Below are 23,382 nucleotides of genomic sequence, written 5' to 3'. Positions count from 1 at the left end.
AAACCATGAAATCTAACATGATGTTACGGGATTAAATATATGGGATACTTTTCTAATATAATCAATTTAAATGTTACAATTTTTATTTGCATAATACCATACTTAAAGTGAGGGCTTCCCATATGCGTTAGAACATAACTATGATGTCTAAAAAAACACTACCTGTTAGATTTTCCACAAAGAAAAGCTGAAGCAAGGTATCCCTCTCCTCACTTCTCTCAAACATAGAGCCACAGAAAAATGGCTCTTGGGGTTGAGTTTGCTGAGCACACAAAAAGCAGCTGACTGGGAGAGACTATCTGGGTCAGAAAGATAGAAAAATGATGTTCTCTTTATTGCACAGTTGCTGGATCAATACCTTGAAATTGTCACTCAAAACTAACAGTGTGTATTATCAATAACAAGACTTTTTGTGTGTGTGTGTGAGGAAGATTGGCCCTGAGTTCACATCTGTGCCAATCTTCCTCTATTTTATGTGGGATGCTGCCACAGCGTGGCTTGACAAGTGGTGTGTAGGTCCGTGTCCAGGATTCAAACCTGCAAACCTCGGGGTGCTGAAGCTGTGCACGTGAATTTAACCAATATCCCACCAGGCTGGCCCCAGCAACACATTTTTAAAGTATGAGACCTGGATTCTTTCACAAAGTAATCTATCTAAAATAAAAGAAAAACTTTTAGTTCACAAAATGAGAAATTTCAACTATATTTCAGGGACAGACTGAAAAAATCCACTAAGAAACAATGAACAATAAAATATCTGATTTTATATTGTTTGGGAATTTGACTGTCCATGTTCTGGGGATTTTGTATTCTGAAGGCCACAGCTTAGGCAGTCACATACCCTCCTGCTTCCCAGCTAGTGTGTGCTCACAGAGAAGGCAAACTAAAATTCATGTTGCCTTAAGCACTGTATAATTAGAAAGAAAAATCTGCTGCCACAAGGAAAGAAATATCCTGTATAATGCATTCCAAAGCCAAATATAGAAGATTGCTGGTGGTGCTGCTGTTATGGCTTATCTATAACTCTGGTGAGGTCCACTAGCAGCCACAACTAAAGGGAAATTCACAGAGTATCATTTTTCATGTTCTACGTGTCATCTCTGTGTTCAGAAGAGTCTGCGTTACTGTTTTTGTTGTTGCTGTTAGTGCCGTCGAGTTGATTCTGACTCCCAGTGACTCTGTGTACAGCAGAGTGGAATCCTGGCCAGTCTTTTTGCACCATCCTCTCACCTTCTGGCTCTATATCAGACAATGCTCCACTGCAATTTGTAGGGTTTTCATGGTCAATTTTTTTGGAAGTGGGTGGCCAGGTCCTTCTTCCTAGTCTGTCTTAGTCTGGAAGCTCTGCTGAAACCTGTCCACCATGGGTGACCCTGCTGCCATTTGAAATACTGGTGGCATAGCTTTCAGCATCACAGCGACATGCAGCTGCCACAGTATGGCAACTGACAGATGGGTGGTGTGCTTCCTTGACTGGGCAACGAACCCAGGCCACAGCAGTGAGAGCACCGAATCTTAACCACTAGCCCACGAGGGCAGGCTTACTAATTATTACCTTCATGTCTATTTCAGTGCCGTGTATCTGTTGAGCTACTGTTTTGATGATTCCGATGACAATATCCTGAAGTCCTTCTCTCTCTGAGTAGTAGTGCAGAATGAGTCCTTTGCCCTTTTCGGCATCAGTGCACCTAAAGGAAGGCGCACGCATACCTGGGTAGATAGTAGCAAGGTGGTCATGCAGAGCATCAAGGTTCTGCAATAAAGAGGAAACGGTGATGAATAAATAATGCTTCCACAATGGCAGCCGACTCTGGGAACACAAGGTAAAGAAACAAGGCTCAAATCTGAGCTTAGTGGGCAGGTGGGCAGAGTGACATTCACATGGCACGTCCTTCCCTTGCTACACTAAGACATCTGTAAGGCAAGAACCGTAAAGAACCTGAACCTAAAGTAGCGTAATGAAGGAAAACATCTGCGGCTATTAATAGTTAATTCACCGAAAGGAAGGATAAATCCACAAATGAGATCTAAGAAGAATGCCTGAAACAGAAAAAAGAAACACGGTTATGAGCTAAAGCAAAGATAAGCATATTTACAGGAGTCTGGGGCAGCTGCATATGCATGTTGTAATAAACAATATGAAATGCCCACAGTGAGCACATACTACCTTCTGTTTACTCTACAATCCTCAAATGTAATTATTAATTCAAAACACTATATCAGAGTTACAAATGTATGCAAACATAAGCACATTATTTTGTGACACCATATTTTGGAAATTAAAAACATTTTAGAAATGAAAGCAGTGTAATTTCTTCACGTTCATTAGTAGTCTCCAATCAAGGTACAGCTTCATGACTAACCTGTGAAATAATTACCTTTTGGAATTGAAGTCTTAGAAAACTAATAAATTTGCCAATAAATTCTTTCTGTTCTTATAGCCTTGTATTAATTTAGATATGCCAAATTCCCCACCATCCTGTATTACTCACTATTAAAGAAAAAAGGGATTTGTAAAAAGATCAACAGAAGAAATGATGCAAACTATACCTGTTTCTTGGTCCAACATGGTTTTTCAACACTTAGTTCATAATGCGTGTGTGTGTGTGTTGCACATATTAGTAGGATACACACATACCATAATATGATGTAGGAATTAAGAGTAACATGGCTTTAGAATCAAGTAGACTTGGATTGAAATCATGACACCGTCATTTCATGGTGGTGTAGCCAATTTGCCCAACTTTTCTAAGACTTCATTTCTTCTGATAAAGGGAGACAACTAGGGGCCGGCCCCGTGGTCGAGTGGTTAAGTTCATGCACTCCACTTTGGCATCCAGGGTTTCGCCAGTTTGGATCCTGGGCATGGACCTAGCACCACTCATCAAGCCATGCTGAGGCAGCATCCCACACAGCAGAACTAGAAGGACCTACAACTAGATACAACCAGAATAGAACATACAACTATGTACTGCGGGGCTTTGGCGAGAAGAAGAAGTAAAAAAAAAGAAAAAAAAAAGAGTGGCAACAGATGTTAGCTCAGGGCCAATCTTACAACAAAAACAAATGGAGATAAGTAAAATGATGCCGTAAAGCACTGAGCACATCCCAGGTGTAGCAGGCAAAATAACGGTGCTCTAAAGATTGCCATGCTCTAATCCCTTTGAATATGTTACCTCACGAGGCAAAAGAGATTTTGCAGATGAGATTAAGGTTCTGGATCTTGAGTTGGGAAGATAATCTTGGATTGCCTGGGTGAACTCAGCTTAATCACACGAGTGACGGAGTCCTTAAAAGCCAAGAGCCTTTACCGGTTATAGAGAGAAAAAAGTGGAATGACAGAATGTCAAAGAGATGGTAGCATGAGAAGAAAATGACACCCCGTTGCAGATTCTGAGGTGTAGGAGACTATGTGCCACGACCAGAGAGAAGCATCTAGGACCTTAGGGCAGCCCCCAGCTGATGACCATCAAGGAAACTGGGTCCTCAGCCCTATAACCATGTGGCACTGAACTCTGTCAACACCTGAATGAGCAAGGAAAGGATGATCCCCTAGAGCCGATGTAAAGGAATACAGCCCTGCTGGTATCCCGATTATAGTCCAGTGAGACCTGCTATGGACTTCCAACCTCCAAAATTGTGTGATAATAAATTTATGTTGTTTTAAGCACTTACGTTTGTGGTACTATGTTATGGTAGCAATAAAAATCTAAACATCAAGCAAATATTAATGTCTCATAACTGGTGATTATTGCTCCAGAGAATAGGAAAAACAAAAGTCTCAGAATGCCATGGGCCTAAAACAACGCATTTAAAAAGAAGGTGCTGGAGATGGGCCAAAATTGAACTAAGGTTCTTGTTCCAAAGGTCTCAAAGAGGCCAATTTAGGGAAACAGAAATATCAGCAAGATATTAGGAAGAAACTAGAGTGAGTACGAGGTGACTCCTTGGGTGCCGAAATGCAACAAATTCTCTGCCAGGGCACCTAGGGCACTGTGGTTTAATTTTCTGTCCCCTCCATTCAATCATCCATTCATTCTATAAAGTGATTGCATGTGCATTACATATCATAAGGTGCAGGCTGAGGGCAGGGTAGAGGGTTGGGTACAAATCTGCATGACACAGACCCTGACTTTAAACAGTTCATGGTTTATATCACACACAAATACGCAGAGTGGCTTTTGATGTATAAATAAGGGAGCCAACAATTCAGCCTGGAAGAATGGGGTCCAAAAATTTCAAACTGAAGATCAGATCTGAGCTAGGTCATGAGGTGATGACATTTTTGTGTGGGTAAATGTTTCAATAGTTTCCTCTACTGGGTGAATTGCTTTTTGAAATGCTTTCATTTTTAGTGCTTTTCATTTTTTTCCCCAAAATTACACCTGTTAGAATCAAATCAGGCCAGCTCATTACAAAAACATTAATTTGTCCGGATTGCCTCTAGAGGCTGCTATTGCCATGGAAAAGGAATCCAATATGGCAGATACTAAGTATTGGACAGTTTGTATAAACTACAAGCCCATGAAGGCTTACAACTATTTCACCTGGTTGAGTAGTATGAAAGGTTCTTCTATGACAAATTCTCACATGGGAATTCTTTCCTGAGACGGGAAGACGTAAGGACACTCTTCAGAACCCTCCCAGAACACTTAAACTTCTGCTGATGTTGCAAAAATGTGAGAGAAAATCTGGTGAGAAAAAAAATCACCAAAAGAGTTTTATATTTGGTGCCGGCCCCGTGGCTGAGTGGTTATGTTCACTCACTCCACTACAGCAGCCCAGGGTTTCGCCGGTTCGAATCCTGGGCACAGACGGGGCACTTCTTATCAAGCCATGCTGAGGTGGCGTCCCACATGCCGCAACTAGAAGGACCCACAACTAAAGAAAAAAATATGCAACTATGTACCAGGGGGTCTTTGGGGAAAAAAAGGAAAAATAAAAATCTTTAAGAGTTTTATATTTATCTCCATTTTCCACAGTCAAAACTGAGCTTGTTGCTGCATTTAGGAAATTCTCTCACATAGCCCAGCCTGAGTTGTGGCTCATTTTAAAGAAAACAAAATGAGTAAAACAATAACAATATATTTTAATAATTTTTCAATGTTTCCTCTACAAAATGCTTAAATATAAGTCAATATGCCTATATCACTTTCATACTCATTATTTTCTTCTCATGTTATATTATTAGCACATCTCTATATGCAGCTAAATAGACAGGGTGAGGCAGTGACAACTGCTACCGTTTACATTAGCCGCAACATTGATGTGCATGAAGGCCAGAGACTGGCAAGGATGGCCCAAGACCACTACTCCATGAGTCACACAAAGATAGGCACTACACCCTAAATGCGGAGCCATTTTAACTTAACGATATTGATAATACTATGGTATTAATATTGATAATAAAATATTGCTTAAATGTATCACTTCAAAGCAAGTGGGAAACCAAAACATGGGAAGTCAGAATGTTCATCTTTTAAGTCTTTGTGGTAACCAACTCTCCAGAGATTTACTGTTTTATTGAGTCTACTATTAATTAAATGGACAAGTAAAGTGCTTTCTTGGAGCATAAAAGATTTAACACGACTTACTGTAATATTGATTTTCTTTAGATAGTATCTAACATAACAAAATACTCTTGGGATTTCTTTAGTTACAGCTTTCCTTACTTGGTTTCATTCTCTCAAAATTAAAGTGATTACCACAGCCCGTCTATTATGAGAAATGGAGCTCATGATTAAAAATTAAATTATTTTCATTTGAATACATTTGTACTGCAGAAAACGTGCCTTCTTCGTAGTTAAACTATAATTATTTGCAGCAAGCTCAAGGCCATGAAAAAGATTTCAAAATAGCAAGGGAAAATCTAGTTTGCATTTTATCACATTATCTATACAAAGCTAATTATTCATCCGCGTGGCTGTAGCAATGCATTCTGGACAACGAGTTTCATGTTAAAACTGGTATTCTGTTTTATTTCTAAATATACCCATGGAAGCAGGTATGTAAAGAAAAGAGCTGAGTGGCCAATTACCAAGAAGCATATACATAGAAGAGACACGAAAAAAAGTGTAAAGACATATATTCAGCACAAGTAGATTCCTAGGGGGATAAAAAAAGCAAACTTCAAATATGCTTTCACTTCATTCTCCTTAGCTTTGTGAAATTAGAAAACAGGAACAGGACAGAGAGCAGGTCCATCCATCTATTTTTGCCTCAAGATGCCAAAGGCTAGTCTGAGGCCTTCATCATATTTCTTAATGTTCTGTTACCATTTCACTGCATTTTCTACAACCAAAATGAATGTACTTTTTCTCTGGAATTCCGCTATCCAGTTCATCTTGTCCCCTCGCACTTATCATTTACAGAAAAAAAATTTTGTGCTGGCATCCTGGGAGACTGTACTGGTGTCCTAGCTTTAGTACACTTCACAGATTTAGGAAATAAAAGAGAATTTATTATTCCTGTGAGAAATACTTTGAAGTTTCATATTTGTAAAGATCTTGGAAAGTTTCAAAATAAATATAAATTTCCTCTTGGTACTATGCGCGGCAACAATAAGCTCTGGCAATCACAGAGGCAAAGTTTGCAGGAATTAACTACCTCATTTCCCTGCTTCCAGGGCATCTAATTAAAAATTCCCAAATGATCCACACAAATGAGTGGGGGAAGACCTTGCCTTGAAAGTTTTGAGAGAGAGAGATTTTTCAGTCTTCAAGAATCCTTATCCTAATGGACAGGGAGAAGAGAGTTGTCTGTGTTGTTCGAGAACATCGCTGAAGTTTAGATCTGGAAGAAATGTTAAACATCAGTCATTGCAAATCTCTCTCTCTCTTTTTTTTTTTTTTTTAAAAGATTGGCACCTGGGCTAACAACTGTGGCCAATCTTTTTTTTTTTTCTGCTTTATCTCCCCAAATCCCCCCGGTACATAGTTGTATATCTTAGTTGCAGGTCCTTCTAGTTGTGGCATGTGGGACGCCGCCTCAACATGGCCTGACGAGTGGTGCCATGTCCGAGCCCAGGATCCGAACCAGCGAAACCCTGGGCCGCCGCAGCGAAGCGCGCGAACTTAACCACTCAGCCACGGGGCCGGCCCCAAATCTCTCTTTTTGTAAGGAAAGAGGATGAGACCCAGCATTTCCTTTTGTTTTATTCCTCACACTTCTGAAAACCAAGACCAACGCCAACATTTATTTATAGGAGTCACGTAATCGAAAAACATTTTAAGTTTTATAAGAAAGAAGTCATTTTAGAATTTGAACATGAAAAATTGAAACAAGCAAGACCTAAATAAAGTAGAAAACCCCAACCCCATATAATAGGAAGCACCAAGGTCAGGGTGTAAGTGGCATAAAAAGAAATTGTACCAGAGTCACTAAAATGATTTAAATGATAATATTTTTTAAATGATGTATACTTATCATTACTATCCTCTCAAGAGAAGTGTTCTAATTAAAGAAAAAAAGGCAAATAGCCACAGAATGGCTTGTGTAAAATATTTCATTTATTCTACTGCTTTTAAATTCATGTTAAAAAAATCCCTCTTATATAATACCACATTTGACAATCAATATTTTGTAAAACTGTGAAAATATATACGAGTTAATCAAAAAGAAAACAGTCTTACAATTCTAAAATGCTTATCATCCTGTAAAAGTCCTCACTAGTCAATTTTAAAATTGCATGTTAGAGAAATTGGCATTTTGGATGTTGAGAAAACAGTTCCTTTTGAAATTCAAAGTTAAAAATAAAGTGGATGGTGCATTTTTTCCTAAGAAATATTATAAATAATTTAGGGAAGTATTAGAATTTCACAGCTGTTCAGGAAAATCCTCATATTTCTCAAAATAACACTTTGCACAAACATTTAAGAATTTTAGATTGGTCATCAATCCCAGATTGCTCCTGGTGGGTTGGCCAAATCACAATGTTGTGTTTTAGAAGCCAAAACCTGGAGCCGAGATGAATTGAATGAAATCCCATTGCAGACCCTAACAGAGACACTGGTAGAGGAACTCCCACATATATGAACGGAGTGAATGAGTGAAACTACTGTCACACCAAAATTAGCTGAAGGAGCTGGTGTTTCCAGCAAACTATGACAGAACATTTGTTTGATTATTCAACTGAGATTCCTATGCATATCTAAACAAGCTCATAATTTAAATCCTGACTGGTCTCTAAGATTGCATATTTGCTCATTTTTTTCCTCAATAGTCAATGTGGCAGCCTTCGACACTCATTTTAACTTCATTTTACCTCTGTAAAAGTATTGCAGAGGTAAAGAGCACATAACGTAATAGTAATGTAATACCACTGAAAATGATTGGTAGCGCTGCTGTGACTGACTTGGGTTCCATTCCCAGAGGCCATTTATTATCTTATCTTATGAAATACGGCCTAATCAAAGCTCCTGCCTCATCTGTGAATGTGTACGATTGTACACAAACATACTAATACAGACATAAAAAAATAACGAGAAAAACAGCACACAGAATGCTCTTTCAATTATCCATCACTGCATATCAAAGCACCCCAAAACATACTGGCTGGAAACAATAATTTATTATTATCTCCCGACTCTGTGTGTTGCCTGGACTCAGAAGTTCTTGGGTTGGAGTCCGATGGAAGTTGGGGATGGAGTCATCATAATGCTCTACCGTGCTAGTTTCCCAAGATGGATCACTCAAATGGCTGGAAGTTGTTGCTGGCTCTTTGCTGGGAACCCAGCTAGTCCTGCTGTCGGAAAGCAGACACATGTCCTCTCCATGTTTCCTGGGCTTCTCCTTTCCTGTGTCTGGGTTCCAAGAGGGAGCATCCCAAGAGCAACTGTTCCAAAATACTCAGGTGGAAAATTCAAGGGTTCTTTTGAAACAGCCTAGGGCGTTTCAAAATGTTTCTTCTACTGCATTTCACTGGTCAAATAATCACTAAAGCTGACCCAGATTCAAGGGAAGGGGAATTCTACCTCTTGAATGGGGCGAGGCAGAACCATATGGCAAAAGAATACATGAGATGGGAGATATTAGTGCACCGATTTGGGGAAAATACAATTTGCAATAATGCAATAGGACATTGGAAAGTAGAGATGAGCACGTTTTAAGGTGGAAATACCATTAAATTGGACATTCCTACTGGCTGTTTTCTCATGGAGCTTTCAAATCCTCTATGTTCTCTGCGGTGTTTTAATCCCTACACTAGAAACTTCAGATAGAAATTTACTACAGCAGCCGTATAGAGCCACATGTTTTATTCTTAATTGAGAAAAAGAAAGTGGTAGAATAGAGAAAAAAATTCCTGTTGAAATATAGTCTTATCTTTAAGACAATATATCCAGGTAAAATGTATAAAATCCAAAAATCAAAATAAAAATATCTTTCTATTTTTCTTTATGTTTCTGATAAATCATGTTTTCACTTACTAAATCAACCAAAGGATAATAATAAATTCCAAAGGTTATCTACTTTTATCAATAGTCCACAAATTGATGGTTTTACAAGAGATTAAGAAAAATCAATTCCAAACTATGTAATGTCTAGCAAAAAGTAGTGGTGTTTCTAAAAAGCTTCCTCTAAAAATATTTCCTATATTTTATTACTTTTTCCATTTAGGGTTTTTAGCTATTTTTTGTTGAGGTCTTGAGGTAGATTAAAAATAAAACCGATGCAAAATTTTTAAAATTGAATTTAGAAGCACAAAGAGAGATTGGATAAGCAAGGTCATGAATTTGGTATTTGTAGCAAACCTTTCAAGGAGGGGCTTTCCACTATGTAAGCAGTTTAAATTGTTAAATTGTTTAAATTGACTAATCAAAGGAAATGAAAAAATCCATTTGAAAAACAATTATTTTTTTGGAACTAAACTACAGATAGTAGCTGTAGCTATACAGTTTGTCCTTGAATAAAAAATTTCTGTAAAAGAACAGAGGTATTATCTCAATAAAATAGCCTGGGCCATATAATTCAAAATTAACTAATTCTATCAGTAGTTTCTCATGTTGATTTCAGCAAATATTTTATTTCAGCCTGAGAGTTTCAACTGGAAATATTAGGATGAACATTTAAATGGTTTCAACAAATACAAGTAATATAACTTGTAAATTACTTAATAAACAGTAATTTTCCATGTCCACAGGAAAAGGAAATTGGTCTAGGGTGTGTCTGTTTATTCTCCTATATTTCCACCCATGATTCATCTAAATAGTTATACAGTCTTACTCAAAATGAGTTTTTGTTATCCTTAATAAAAGAATTAATCTTGAGCTTTTGGGTTATCTGTTGTTTGTACAAGCAACAAATCTTCATTTAAAAACAAACACATATATATATATTCATTCATTCCCAGATATACAGATTGTACCAGGGGAGATACCATCATTAAGAGGTTATACACGGTCTCTGGTCTCATGAAGTTTACATTCCAGCCTGACAAACCAGAAATGATAATATAGTGTGAGAACAACTGTGGCTGGAAAAATAGACTGCACTCTGAAAACATGAGAATTGCCAATTACCCTGACTCAGATAGGGTAGAGAAGGGAAAGAGAAGTGGAGTGTTTCTGGAAGAAGTAATTTGACCAGCAGGATGCATAAGATTTACCCAGGTGAAAGGATCAAAAACAGTGCTCTGGACAAAGGGAAGAGCAGGTGCCAAGACTCAGAGGATAAAAGAGCAAGATTAAAAGAAAAAAGGTTCTCAAAGAAGCTCTGCGTGGCTGGGCTGGGAGAGAGGGAGAGGAAGGATGGGTAGGGGAGGTAAACAGTTTCAATCTTTTAAATTATTTTGGACATTTTCCAGTGAACAATGGGGATCACTGGCGGGTTTAAACAAGAAATGGTATGATGAAATATATTTGCATTTCAGAAAAATCACTAGGGTCATAGAGTAGAGAAGAGACTGGAGGGGCCATGGGGAGAGGGAGGGAAACCATCCAATCTCTAGATGATGGCAAACTGTCCCATGGAAGAGAAGGGGAAATGAAGAAAAGCGGCAGAATTCTCAAAATTCAGTATTTAGGAAACAGACCGTAAGGATTTGGTGACTGGTTAAAATCAGCGGGTGAAAGAGAAAGGAAAGTCTTTAGAGTCTCTTTAAAACCAGGCCTAGTTTATCTTACTCTTTAGCGAAGGACCGAAGTCTACTATAAAGAGTTCTATTAATTCACACGATGACAAATAGCAAGTTCTATGTGTGAGCTAGGATCTTCAAACAATTTATGAAAATCAGTTGTTTTATTTTACAATCACTTATACAGAAACAAGTCCATTTAATTTCTATGTAATTAGCCTAATAATAACATAAATATCTACTCTTTAAAAAACAGTATTTTAATGCATTCAATTTGTTGTTAATATACGCAATTTCAAAACCAGGAAAAAAAAGAATTAGGTCAAAAATGTACAATATTGATGAAAACTTTATAGTAGTATAACTTTCTACTTTCTTCATTATTCATACTCCCACTGAGAGAAAAATAAAATAAAACAGTATACAATTTAAAAATGTATTAACTAAAGCTGCCTATTGATTTTGAGGAAAAAAGTCTTAGAACTATTTAAAATAATGATGCCCTAATGGAAATGAAAGGCAATAAAAGCCACTAAAGCAAGTCACAAATACTAGTCACATATGTAATGTTAAATTTTCTAGTAGCCATGTTAAAAAAAGGAAAAAAATACAGGTGAAATTAATGTTAATGACATATTTTATATAACTCAATATATCCAAAGTATTGTAATTTCAACACCTGACCAATGTAAAATATTTATGAGCTATTTGGCATTCTTTTTTACTGTCTTTGAAATTTGGTGTGTATTTTGCACATAGCACATCGTGTTTCAAATGCTTAGCAGCCACATGTGGCTAATGGCCACCCTACCGGATAAGGCATTTCTAGAACACAGAGAAACACACCAGAAACTGCTGCTCTCTTACCGTGCCATTGAGATGGTCACAATGAGTAAAGGTTAAAAACTAAAAAAGCAATTTGTAAATCCATTTAAATATCTGTTTCCTTATGTACAGGTAGCCATTGAGAGAGAAAGTTAAAATTAAGACAGAGAAACTGCAAGTTGAAACTTTGCTGATAAGGTGACAGGAGTCAACCAAAGTATTAAAAATGGAATATGTACTAAAAAATCCAAAATCCCAAAATACTCTTAAATATCAAACTTTAATCCATTTAAAATAATTCACTGAAACACAGCCTGTTAAAGTTTAATTTAAATATCTCCTGGCAGCTATTTCTTCTGGAAGTGGCAGCTTTTTTGGTCCCCAGTAGTTTGGTAAATCCACGGCAGGGAACTGCAAACCAGTTTCCATCTTGATTTAATGCTGTTTTAAGTTTATAAGAAAAATGTCACTATGTAAACAACAGACATTTTGATTAAACACTAAAGTTCTTATTTTGGCTGTTAAATCAATAACGCAGCTGGATTCAAAGTAGTTTACATTCCCTCAGAACTGGGCTCCAGTTCAGCTAGTATTGCACTGACATCATTTTCCAGCAAGATCTGGCTGCTTTCAGCAGCCAGTTTAGAAATATCCTTTACAAACAACCACATAATTTTCAATGTTAACACATTTCAAAAGCAGGGTCTCTCAAATCCCAGCGCTTAAAATAGGACAGTCAAGCCCAAAATAGTCTCTCGTCTAATGTGTAATTTACTAGGAAAAACTTTTAAGGTAATTTTAACAAGAATAGAAGACAAAAGCCTTTGGCAACATTATTTATCTTTTACTTCACCTGACCCTGACTTTGGAAGGTCCCCTATTTTCCTTTCTATAGTAGGTTAATTAATATGTAACTTGGAGCAATGGTTCTCAAATTTGTTTTGGTGGCAGAGCACCTGAAAGCCATGAGGCTTTCTCCTCAACAACAGCTCCGGGTAGAACGTCACAGATTCCGATATACTATTTAATTACGCTATACAAACTAGGAACACCCTACAAATAGAAAGTGAGACCATGGTGTGGATCTAAAACACAAAAGGACAACTACTAGCCAAAGGCAGGTGAACAGATCACAACAGGCTATGTTGAGTTTTTCAGACAACATTAATTTACAACTTGCATATTCAGCGTTAGCAACCAAAAGTTAAGGGGAAAACATGAAGCAAAAATGCTAAAATGTATTCAAGACCATCTCATATCTATTACTTGATGTGAATTAGAAAAAAGTTACCATGATTCCATTTCGGCAGCAAGACACTCGTCCAGACCTCATGTTTAAGAATCCCACGCTCACAGCTTTTAACTGCAGCAGCTCCATTCTCTTACCTGGAGAAATTCTCTGACGTTAGATCCCAGCACGCGCAAGATGGTATCATAACCAGATTCTTGACAAAAGACAAAAAACATCTTCCCAAACATTTGGAGGATTTCTCCAGCATTGAGATCTATTTCATAGATTTGAGAGAACAACAACAACAAAAACAAAATGTATTAGAGCTAGAAGATTGTTAACGGGAAGAATGAAGAAAAGTGCATAATAAAAGAATTTTAAACATCCTCAACTTTTGTGCAGCGCGAACATAGATCATGTGAAAAAATTCTGGTTCGGACAATACAATGAAATCAGAGAACACAACATATTAACAAGTTAACAGTGTAAATTTGTACTTAGAAGCAAAGCAGTTTCTCAGCTTCCATGAGAAACTACTTAATTAATTATGAGCTTTTTTAAAACATATTTAATCTATTACTTATTTTTTCTGAAAAATAAGGAAAGATCTTGAAAATTAGCAAGAATGCATTCGACAATATTTTGGTGCAAATAGTTTTTCTTTATCTAAATATATATAATTAATAAGTTTGTTGTATATAGTATATATCCAATATCCATTTTTCTTAATATCCAATGATTAATATGTCCTAACATTTTTAAATTTTTTCTGCAATATCAATTTTATTCCCCATCTTACTCAACATAGAGATGCAATAATTTATTTATTGAAATTAAAAATGCAGGCTGTTCCAATTTTTGATAAAATAAGTAACTCCGAAATGAAAACATACATAAATCTTAATGCAAATAAATCTAATAATTTCTTTATAAAAACTTCCCAAAGGATTTGAACATCTTTTTAAAAGACTTTGATGATGCAAAATTATTTTCCAGAAAAGTTGTCTTGATTTCCCATCAGATTAAAAGTGTGTATGATTTCCCCTTTAACTCTTCCCTTGACCACACTAGATACTTAATTTTTTTAATTGCCAAATTGATATGAAAAAAATTATTTCATATTTGTTTCAATTTTGATTACTAATGAGGCTGGATATTTTTCTTATTATTAAAAATTTACCATTCTTTTTTCGTAATTCTTGTATTTCGCAATAGATAGTATTTGCTATTCTAGTCATATTTGGCAAAGCTAAAAAGCTTCTTTCTAGTCCATTCACACTGTAGCCTAGTTATAAATTAGGCACTATGAGAATAATGGAGACGACTTTGAGAAAAACTTTTTTCCATGAAGTTTTCTTTTGAACTTTGCCTTCTGTGCATGAGCTTTGTCTGATGTAGATCTCAGTTTCCTTTTTCTTTGACCAATAGCTAACAAAACTTACGATTGCAAAAGAGATTTGAGAATAACATTTTCTGCACACTATACTTTTGTAATTACTGCATTGTTGATACTGTAACTGAAGTTATTACTATATTAAGTATCAACAATTTTTTTCCTTCCCCACACATGACTTTTTGTGGGGAGGGGCAGAGAGCTCCTCCTTTCTCTAAAGAGCTTTAAAAGAAAAAATAGCACTCAGGGTAGCCTGAGCGTAACATTATATGTGAAGGTCCTCCCCACCGGGATTGTGCAGTGTACAACCCGTACAACTATTCAACGTGATCCTGGCCCACGCATTCCTTTGGGCTTCTATGTGTAACTTAGCCAAAGAACGAAAGTCACTTTCAACTTACTGAGCACTTTGCTTGCAGCAGCAACCAAATCATAAGTTTTAGAATCATCATAGATTATTCTGACAAGAAACTGTCCTTCTTCATCTAACTGTGCCTCTTTTCTGGAAAACAAAAATGAGAGAGAGACAAGGGAAAAAAACTGAGATAAAATAGCTACTACAGCTACAATGACTGTGTAAACAATGGTTTTATATCTGTAGTAAAATTTGCTTTTGGCGAATTCACTGAAATCAATGTCATGTACCTAAACATTTAGTGATTAAGAAGAAATTATTTCACCTCTCCCACCTCAAATTAAAATAACATATGTATTTTAGAAAGACTAATGTTTATATAGTACTCTAATGCCCAATACAATACCTGATATTAAACATAATTAAGAAATAAGTTTTGGTTTAATATAGTCAGCAAATGTTTGTTGAATCTTTATATGTGCCAGGCATTGTTACAGGCATTAGGGATACAGCGTTTAGCAAAATAAACAAAGATACCTGACCTCTTGGAAGATATGTATTCTAGAAGGTGAGACAGACGAGGTATAAAATTAATAAGTAGCATATATAATGGTAAGTAGTTTGGAGGAAAATAACGCAGAGAAGGCGGAGTCTGAGCTACAGCCCAACAGCCAGGAAGCTTCACTGAGAAGCTGGCAATTCAGCAAAGTCTGAAGGAGCTCTGGGAAGGAGCCAGGGGTAATCTGGGGAAGTGTGTTCTGAGTAGAGGGAAGAGCATACGCAAAGGGCTAGTTGGAAGCGGCCTGGGGGGGTTAGAGGAACAGCAGAGGCCAGTGTCGCTGGAACAGACGTAGGGTCAGAGTAGCTGTAAGAGAATGGATCAGAGAGGTAACAAGGGGCCTGGGTGGACACTGGGGTGACCTTGGCATTTACTTGTAAGAGATGGACGGTTTGGGCACTGTGACATGAGCAGTGAGACGAACTGACTAGGTTAAAGGGATCAATCCTGCTGCTGCATTGAGAATGGACCAAAAGGGACTAGGACAGAGCAAGGGGACCAGTGAGAAGGCTACTGCCACCATTCAGGTGAGAATGCTGGTGACTTGATTCAGAGCGGAAGGAGTGGAGGGAGCGAGAAGTGGTCCAAATCCAGACAGATTCTGAAGGCAAATTCAACATGATTTGCTGACGGACTGGATACAGGATGTGAGAGAAGGAAGGGACACAGGATGGCACTGAGGTTTTGGCCTGAGCAACTGGAAGGATGCTGTCATCAGTAGCTGAACTGGGAAAGACTGCTGGAGGTGGCCTGGGGAGTAAAATCAAGACCTGTGTTTTAAACATGTTAAGTTTGAGGTTCCACGTGGACTGATAAAATCTTCTAACATATCCTTAGCTTATTAAATGCAGTAGCTCAAAATATACACATGATTAATGAAAGGAAATTATAGTTATTGGGGTTTTTTAAATTAATTTAATTTTGTTTTTGAGGAAAATTAGCCTTGAGCTAACATCCGCCACCAACCCTCCACTTTTTGTTGAGCAAGATTGGCCCTGAGCTAACATCTGTGCCCATCTTCCTCTACTTTATATGTGAAACGCCTGCCACAACATGGCTTGCTAAGTGGTGTGCACATCTGTGCCCTGGATCCGAACCGGTGAACCCGGGGCTGCCAAAATGGAGGGTGCGAACTTAACTGCTCTGCCACTGGGCTGGCCCCATAGATATCATTTTTAAGAGTTGTCATGATTGTTTGAATATATTTATTTTGATAGGATTTGGATTATCTTTCTCAAACAAGTGTCCAAAGGGGAGGGGAAATGCAAAATAGTGCCAGCGGGAGAAGAGAAGTGACAAGTTCCCAGGTATCTTTTCCAATGTTAAATTCACAAAAACACTTGGAGCTTGGATATCCATCTCTGACTCTCGATCTAATTCATCTCAATCCCCGTATGCTGCCAGGAGAATACAAGAGAAACTAGGCACTGTAATTAGGTGCACTTTCAACACGGTAGCTTGAATAGTTCCTTAAATACTGCCAATGCAGGCCACAACCTCTTTCTCTCCCACTGAAGCTGTGCTATCTCAGCTGCTGCTCGTGGCTATAACACCAGTGTCTGCTCAAGGGAAAAATGCCAAATGGTGGCATGTCTTAGGTCCCGGTGGCATGGAGATATCCTTAAAAATACCCTATGTTCTTCAGAGCATACTATTTATTTGCCTGCAGTTATGCATAACAATGCACGTGAAAAAAAAGAACATGATTTTAGTAAGCATGGAGAACTGAATTTCAGAGGCCAGAATTTACTAGCTGTATGAACTTGGACAAATCACATAAAGCACATAAACATTAAAATCGCTCTTTTCTAAAATGAGGAATAACATAACCCATCTTCCACAACTCTAAAGAGATAAAGTGTGCAAGAGTATGTTCTAAGCTGTTGAAGCATTAGATATATTACTAATGACCACAGTGCTTTTCATATCTACATATTCAAAAAATTAAAGAGTCATACAGAAGACGTCAAATTCTTCTCCCTTTTGCTGCACATGCACAGCGATTAATTGAAAGAAATACATGTTCAAAACCTTGTCTTTTTAATACCAGAAGTCAGTGAAATATCTCAAAATTATGAAGATATGATGTACAAACACTGACATATTTTGATAAACGCTATTATATATCTTATTAATTCTAATTTCCAATTGCATAAAAATATAAAACATAAGAAAGGAAAAACTTAAAAAAACTTCTCTACTCTTTTGAGATAACCACTGCTAACAGTATATTCAAGTTGTTTACGCTCGGATATTCTTGCACAGATAACACACACCACATCATATTGCTTTCAAACCTCCTTCTTTGACATACTATTTGATAGATATCTTTTCACATCAATAAATATACTTCTATACCTTGACTGCATAAAATTGCATTGTATGGACATATTAAAGGTTAGTAGACATTTAGATTGCTTTTATTCTTTTCAAAAGAATATGCAATGTTGTGATGAATATCTTTGTAGCTAATAATTATATTTCTGTGTAAAAGTAGAAAGAATTCTTAGAAATGGAATTGTTGATTTGAAGAATATGGACAGCCGGATTTTTCTCATTTTGCCACTAATATTTTTTTATGAAACAGCACTGGTCTACAGGTTGGAATTTTGAAGCCTCTGATTTAGGGCATTCTAATTAAATATAAATAAACTTTAAATATATAATAAAGTATACATTAATTCACACTCTCACGGTGCCCTATTCTTTTTCTTCCAACTAGGATAAATCAAAGGATATAAATTTCTGTAATAAACTCAGTTTCTCAGAAACACGCACCAATTCATAATACCTGTTAAATGAATGAGGTACAAACAGAATACACAGTCCCACGGCATAAAACAGAGGAATGGCCATTTCTCTAGAAATCCCCTCACCATGAGTCAATGCATTCCTTCTTTCCTTTCTCTCGTTTTTATAAAATAAGCTCCCTTATCTTTGAAGCTTTACTTCCTGAAGTGATAAGCTCAACATGCTCCCTGGAAGGAGGCTGAGACATAACTCAAACAGTAGTACAGAGAAGGAAATAACCAACTTCTCTTTAAAATTTCACGCTGAATTCCAATGAATTATTCCAAATACTTAGGATTCCTTATTTACATTTATCTTAGAAATTTTGGGGAACTTAGGGTCGCCTTCTATTCTTTTTTTTCCCCCAGTGTTTTTCCATAAATAGTTGAGCACCTATTACGGCCAGGCACTTTTCTAAGCATTTTATTATTATATCAATGAATGAAATAGATAAAGATCCCTGCCCTCATAAAGCTTACATTTTAGATGGCAGAAACAAGCAATAAGCAATAAACATAATATAGACTCAAATTTTATAGTCTATTACAAGGCGACAAATGCTACAAAAGAAAGTAGATCAGAATAAAGAGATGAGAGCAGGGATGGAGAAGAAAGGAGCAGGATGCAATATGAAATATAACGATCATGGGGGCTTCCTGGAGAAGTGAACATCTACCTGGGCAAAGACTTCAAGAGGCAGAATTTATCTCTATGAGCTCATCTTTCTGGACCCATTTCCCTTCCTTCCGTAGCCCATTCTTCATCTTCTCCCCTTTTCAGGGGAAAAGCTAACTGGAGATACTACAAACACTTTATTGAAAATTTGTTTAATATATTAAACTTATTAGGAGAATTTACAGTGCAAAAAGAGTAATATCCAAATGAATTAATTTCAGTCAATATGGCCATTGGAGCTAGTAGAAATTTTAAGGTAATAAACCTTTCTCTGTGTCTCTCAATTCTCAATACTATTTTCCTTCTAACTTCTAGGTAAATTTATATTTGTTCAGACTTCATGCTGTCAATTGTTTTAGCTTCCAGAGAGCGCAGAGATGTGATAACAGCAAACTCTCAGATATATCTTCTAGATACATCCGACACGATTCTTTGAGGGAAGTTTTAATGGTCTCCCTTCCAAAATGACAGTCTTCCTTCTCTCCTTCTTTGAAGATATTTTTTTACCGGCTACGTGAAATCTCAGAGGTGACTGGCAAACGTATGGAAAGTTGGGTAATAAGCTAATATGCAGATTACATAAACAATTTACATAATTCAGATAATATTACCTCATAATTCTCTATCTCGCACTTTGTCATCCCATAACTTTCAAGCTTTTTTCTTAAAAGAATGAATCAGATATATAGATATTTCTAACAACATTTAAGGTTTATTTTCTTTATACGTAGAGTTTCTTTCATGCTTAAATTATCCAAATTCAACCAAGTACACTAATCAAATTTTCTAGAATGGCTCATTCTTTCAGAATATATATATGTACACATATATATGCATTTTTTTCATGAGTAAGACTCATCCTAAGCTAACATCTGTTGCCAATCTTCCTCTATTTTATATGTGAGATGCTGCCACAGCATGGCTGATGAGCGGTGTGTAGGTCTGTGCCTGGGGTTTGAACCCACAAACCCAGGCCGCTGAAGCAGAGCCTGCTGAACTTAACCACTCGACCACGGGGCCCACTCCCAGAATATATTTTTTGAGCATCAACTTTGTTTATATTGTTGCATTACACACAAAGTTAATTCCCTATTATTTACATTATATTTAATTTACACGTGAGGAAAACCACGGGTTACTCTGAGAAATAATTTAAAATGTTCCCAAAAATGAAAGATTTTGGACATACTTTTTTTCAATAATTTTTAGAGGACAATGAATATCATGTGAAGCCAAAGGTAAACTGGACTAAAATGTATTCAATAGTGCTCATCTATCAAATGGCAACCAATAGAATTGCTACCATCATATATCCGAGTTTGTGCTTTTACATTCTGTTGCTTCCTATTATTACTATTTTAAAAATCCCTTGAATAACCCCAAACGAATACAGTCCTCACCATTTCCAAAAAGTATGACTTGGAGTAGTTCGTGTTGTCTTTACTTAAATACTCAATAACTGTGTTTGGGTTAAGCATCCAATTTTTCTACATGGTGCATTACTGGATGAAAGAGGTCAGCAGACAGTATACATATTTAGAGAGTTTATTTTTAAGTTGGCCTACATGAGATGGGATGAGGTAAAAAGGCACGTCCTTTGGTTCACAAGTAAACCTTGACAGAGAGAAACTCACTTGGTTTCATCCATATCATAAATCGGGGTCTTTCCTCACACAGTGTGCAAAAGAAGCAACTAAGTTAATCTCATATGTGGTTGCACTAAACTCGGGCAAGTTCACTTACTGATTTTTCAGTTTCCTCATCTGTAAAATCGAGTGACAGCAGTACATACCTGGAGTCATGTTAAATGGCAGAATTAATCTATGTCAAGAGCTGAGAATATGTTTCTCAGACACTTAATGCCCAATACATCTAACTGGCAATTGTCCAGTAGTTGAAAAAAGATGAAGGACAAGGGGTAAGATGAGGAAGAAGAAATGGCAAGTGGAAGAAGAGGGAAAGAAGAATGACAACAATGTCTTGGGAATTTTTATTCAGCCTCGATATAATTAATCTAAAGGTGCACTTATGTGTTAATTAGTTGATAGAATTTATTAATTCAAATAGCCAAAAACAAACAAGTTCTATCTCTCCAAAGAGCTTTAAAAAATAAAGACCGAACTCTCATCTGGGGACAAAATGAGAAATAACCATATTCTACATATTTGTAGCCACAATAAGTGTTTAAATATTGAGTACATCTACACGAAGAATTTTCCCAGTAGCAATTCATTTCCTACTTACTTTTAGAGATGGTTATTTGTTGGAATTTAAAATCATCATTTATTTACACTAATTACCTCTCCCCAAAAAGGTAGTAGGTATTTTTATTATGGTGGTATTTTGTCATTTTGTGGGTTTTGTTTATGTATTGTGTTTTTTTAATCACTAGTGCCTAACTCAAGTGCCTGGAACAGAGAAGGTGCTCAATAAATATGTACGTGTTTTAAAAGAAATGAAATAATTAATTAAATATATTTACCCCACATGTTTCTAAACTCCCTGCTAAAAAATCAAATACTCAAATATTATTGGCAAAAGTCCATAGTGTGTTTTCAAATGCGTGGATTTTTTATTTTTTAAAATCTAGCTATATAATTTGTCAGAAATATCCAGGCAGCATTTCTCCTAACTCCATATTTAAGGAGATATTCCTTAACTACAAAATGTGAATGTACAAAACCTGAAATCCTATTCTGACACTGGGCTCCTGCAATTATACATTTTTTTTTTATTAAGTTTAGTATACTGCAAGGACTGCTGGCTTTTAAGTAGTTTCCCATGGAGATATGAAAAGAGGTGTTCTGAAATGGGAGAGCCTAAATACAGGGATCTTGAAAATGGAGTCACAAAATAAGTTCTGGTTTCAGGCAGGAAAGGTCAGTATACATCAAAAAATCAACCTGACCAATGACAGCTCAAAAGGGTCCTGATTCTTTAAAAATCATTCTCACAGCACACAGTGTATTAAAAGACAGTATGTACACGTCATATTGACAATAAGTCTCAGGATGGCCCTTTTGTTTCTTTTTCTGTTGAGGAAGATTAGCCCTGAGCTAACATCTGTTCCCATCTTCCTCTATTTTAAATGTGAGATGCCTGCCACAGCATGGCTTGATAAGCCGTGTGTAGGTCCACACCCAGGATCTGAAACTGCTAACCCCAGGCCACTGAAGTGGAGTGTGCCAACTTCACCACCATGCCACCAGGCCCGCCCAAAGAATGGTCCATTTTTAATAAGCTGTAAGGACATCATAAATGCTGAATTGTGCTCAACCATTATTAAAATTAAAATCTCCCACCATAAAACACAGATAATTATATCTAATATCTGAAAAATTAAAAAATTTGCATTGCCTTTTTCTGAGTAGCTGTGAAGCATTAATGGTCTGTCCATTTTCAACAGCCCAATCCAATGATTCCAAATGAGTCTGAATCCCTATAGGAGAGACTCTAGTTTGAGGGAGCTGCCAAGGGGAGAGACAGGCCCTATAAATGCAGCCCATGGCTTCCTAGTTGGACCCTTTTTCAGGTGGTAAAGTCAATTCTTTCAAGTCAGTGCGTTCACTCATCCAAGTGCTGTAAACTGCAACAGCAAATGCTCTCAGGACTGACATGGATTGAGGCAAAGTAACATTGCTCTTGATATATCATTGCATTTTTTTCTGGCTGTGTCCAGCTTGCCACAAGAGCCTCATTAGTAATTGCCGGAATTCTGAAGACACATCCACAGACATTTCCTATGAGCCAATTTCAATAGCTTCATCAGACAAATGAATTCACTGAGACCCTTGTGTGTGTACTTCATCAACTTGCCTCGTGAGCACACTGAGTCACAACTCTTCCAAAAATAAATAAATTGCTCAAAATTTCTGAGACTCTGCTTTTCTTTAGTAGATGTCCCGGTTGGTGAATAAAACCACCTTTAAAAACATGATAGTCAAAACCACCTGTATGAGTGTTTGAATATTCCAATAAAACAAGCAAACAAACAAACAAATGGGTAGTACTAACACACAAATATGTTGCCAGGTCCACACTAAATTGTTTGTCTTTGGACAGGAGAAAGTCCTGGGTCCTTCTCTTTGGGGGAAAGCACACAATATGATCATTATAAGCCTACCCAGGTCCAAATCCCTGCTCTGAGGATTAACAGCTGAGCGGTCTGAAGGAGGGTCTTAAAGTCTTAAAGCCTCAGTTCTCTTGTTTATAGAATGAGAATAACGAACCACTCTGCTTTCTATGGTGGTTCTGAGGATTAGGTGAGACAATGAATATAAAGCAGTTAGGACTGTGACTACAGAACCATAAGGTAAGTGTCCAATATATATAAATATACATCTATGTTGATAATATATATTAAATATACATTCAAAATTGAATGACATGGTGATCATTCTCATCTGGTTTTTAAATTTAATTTCGGTACTGCAACCATTTATCTATAGTCTATGACACTGACTTTAAACAGCACCACAGACAC

At 36.9% G+C, this 23,382-nt stretch overlaps 1 protein-coding gene across 2 annotated transcripts in view; it reads right to left on the bottom strand.

Moving 5' to 3' along the window:
- Nucleotides 1-23,382, bottom strand: part of GUCY1B1 (guanylate cyclase 1 soluble subunit beta 1) — a 46,854-nt gene that overhangs the window by 15,411 nt on the left and 8,061 nt on the right. For both annotated transcript variants that reach the window (XM_046656923.1, XM_046656922.1), the window contains exons 3-5: nucleotides 14,922-15,022; nucleotides 13,283-13,401; nucleotides 1,556-1,753 (exon numbers count right to left, since the gene is read on the bottom strand). In XM_046656923.1, the coding sequence (XP_046512879.1) occupies nucleotides 1,556-1,753; nucleotides 13,283-13,401; nucleotides 14,922-15,022 (418 nt within the window). The remainder of the gene's footprint in view (nucleotides 1-1,555; nucleotides 1,754-13,282; nucleotides 13,402-14,921; nucleotides 15,023-23,382) is intronic.

Source organism: Equus quagga, chromosome 3 (assembly GCF_021613505.1).
Source record: "Equus quagga isolate Etosha38 chromosome 3, UCLA_HA_Equagga_1.0, whole genome shotgun sequence".
Lineage (NCBI taxonomy): Eukaryota > Metazoa > Chordata > Mammalia > Perissodactyla > Equidae > Equus > Equus quagga.
Note: the sequence above shows the minus strand (reverse complement) of the source record. Positions and strands in the feature narration are given on the sequence as shown.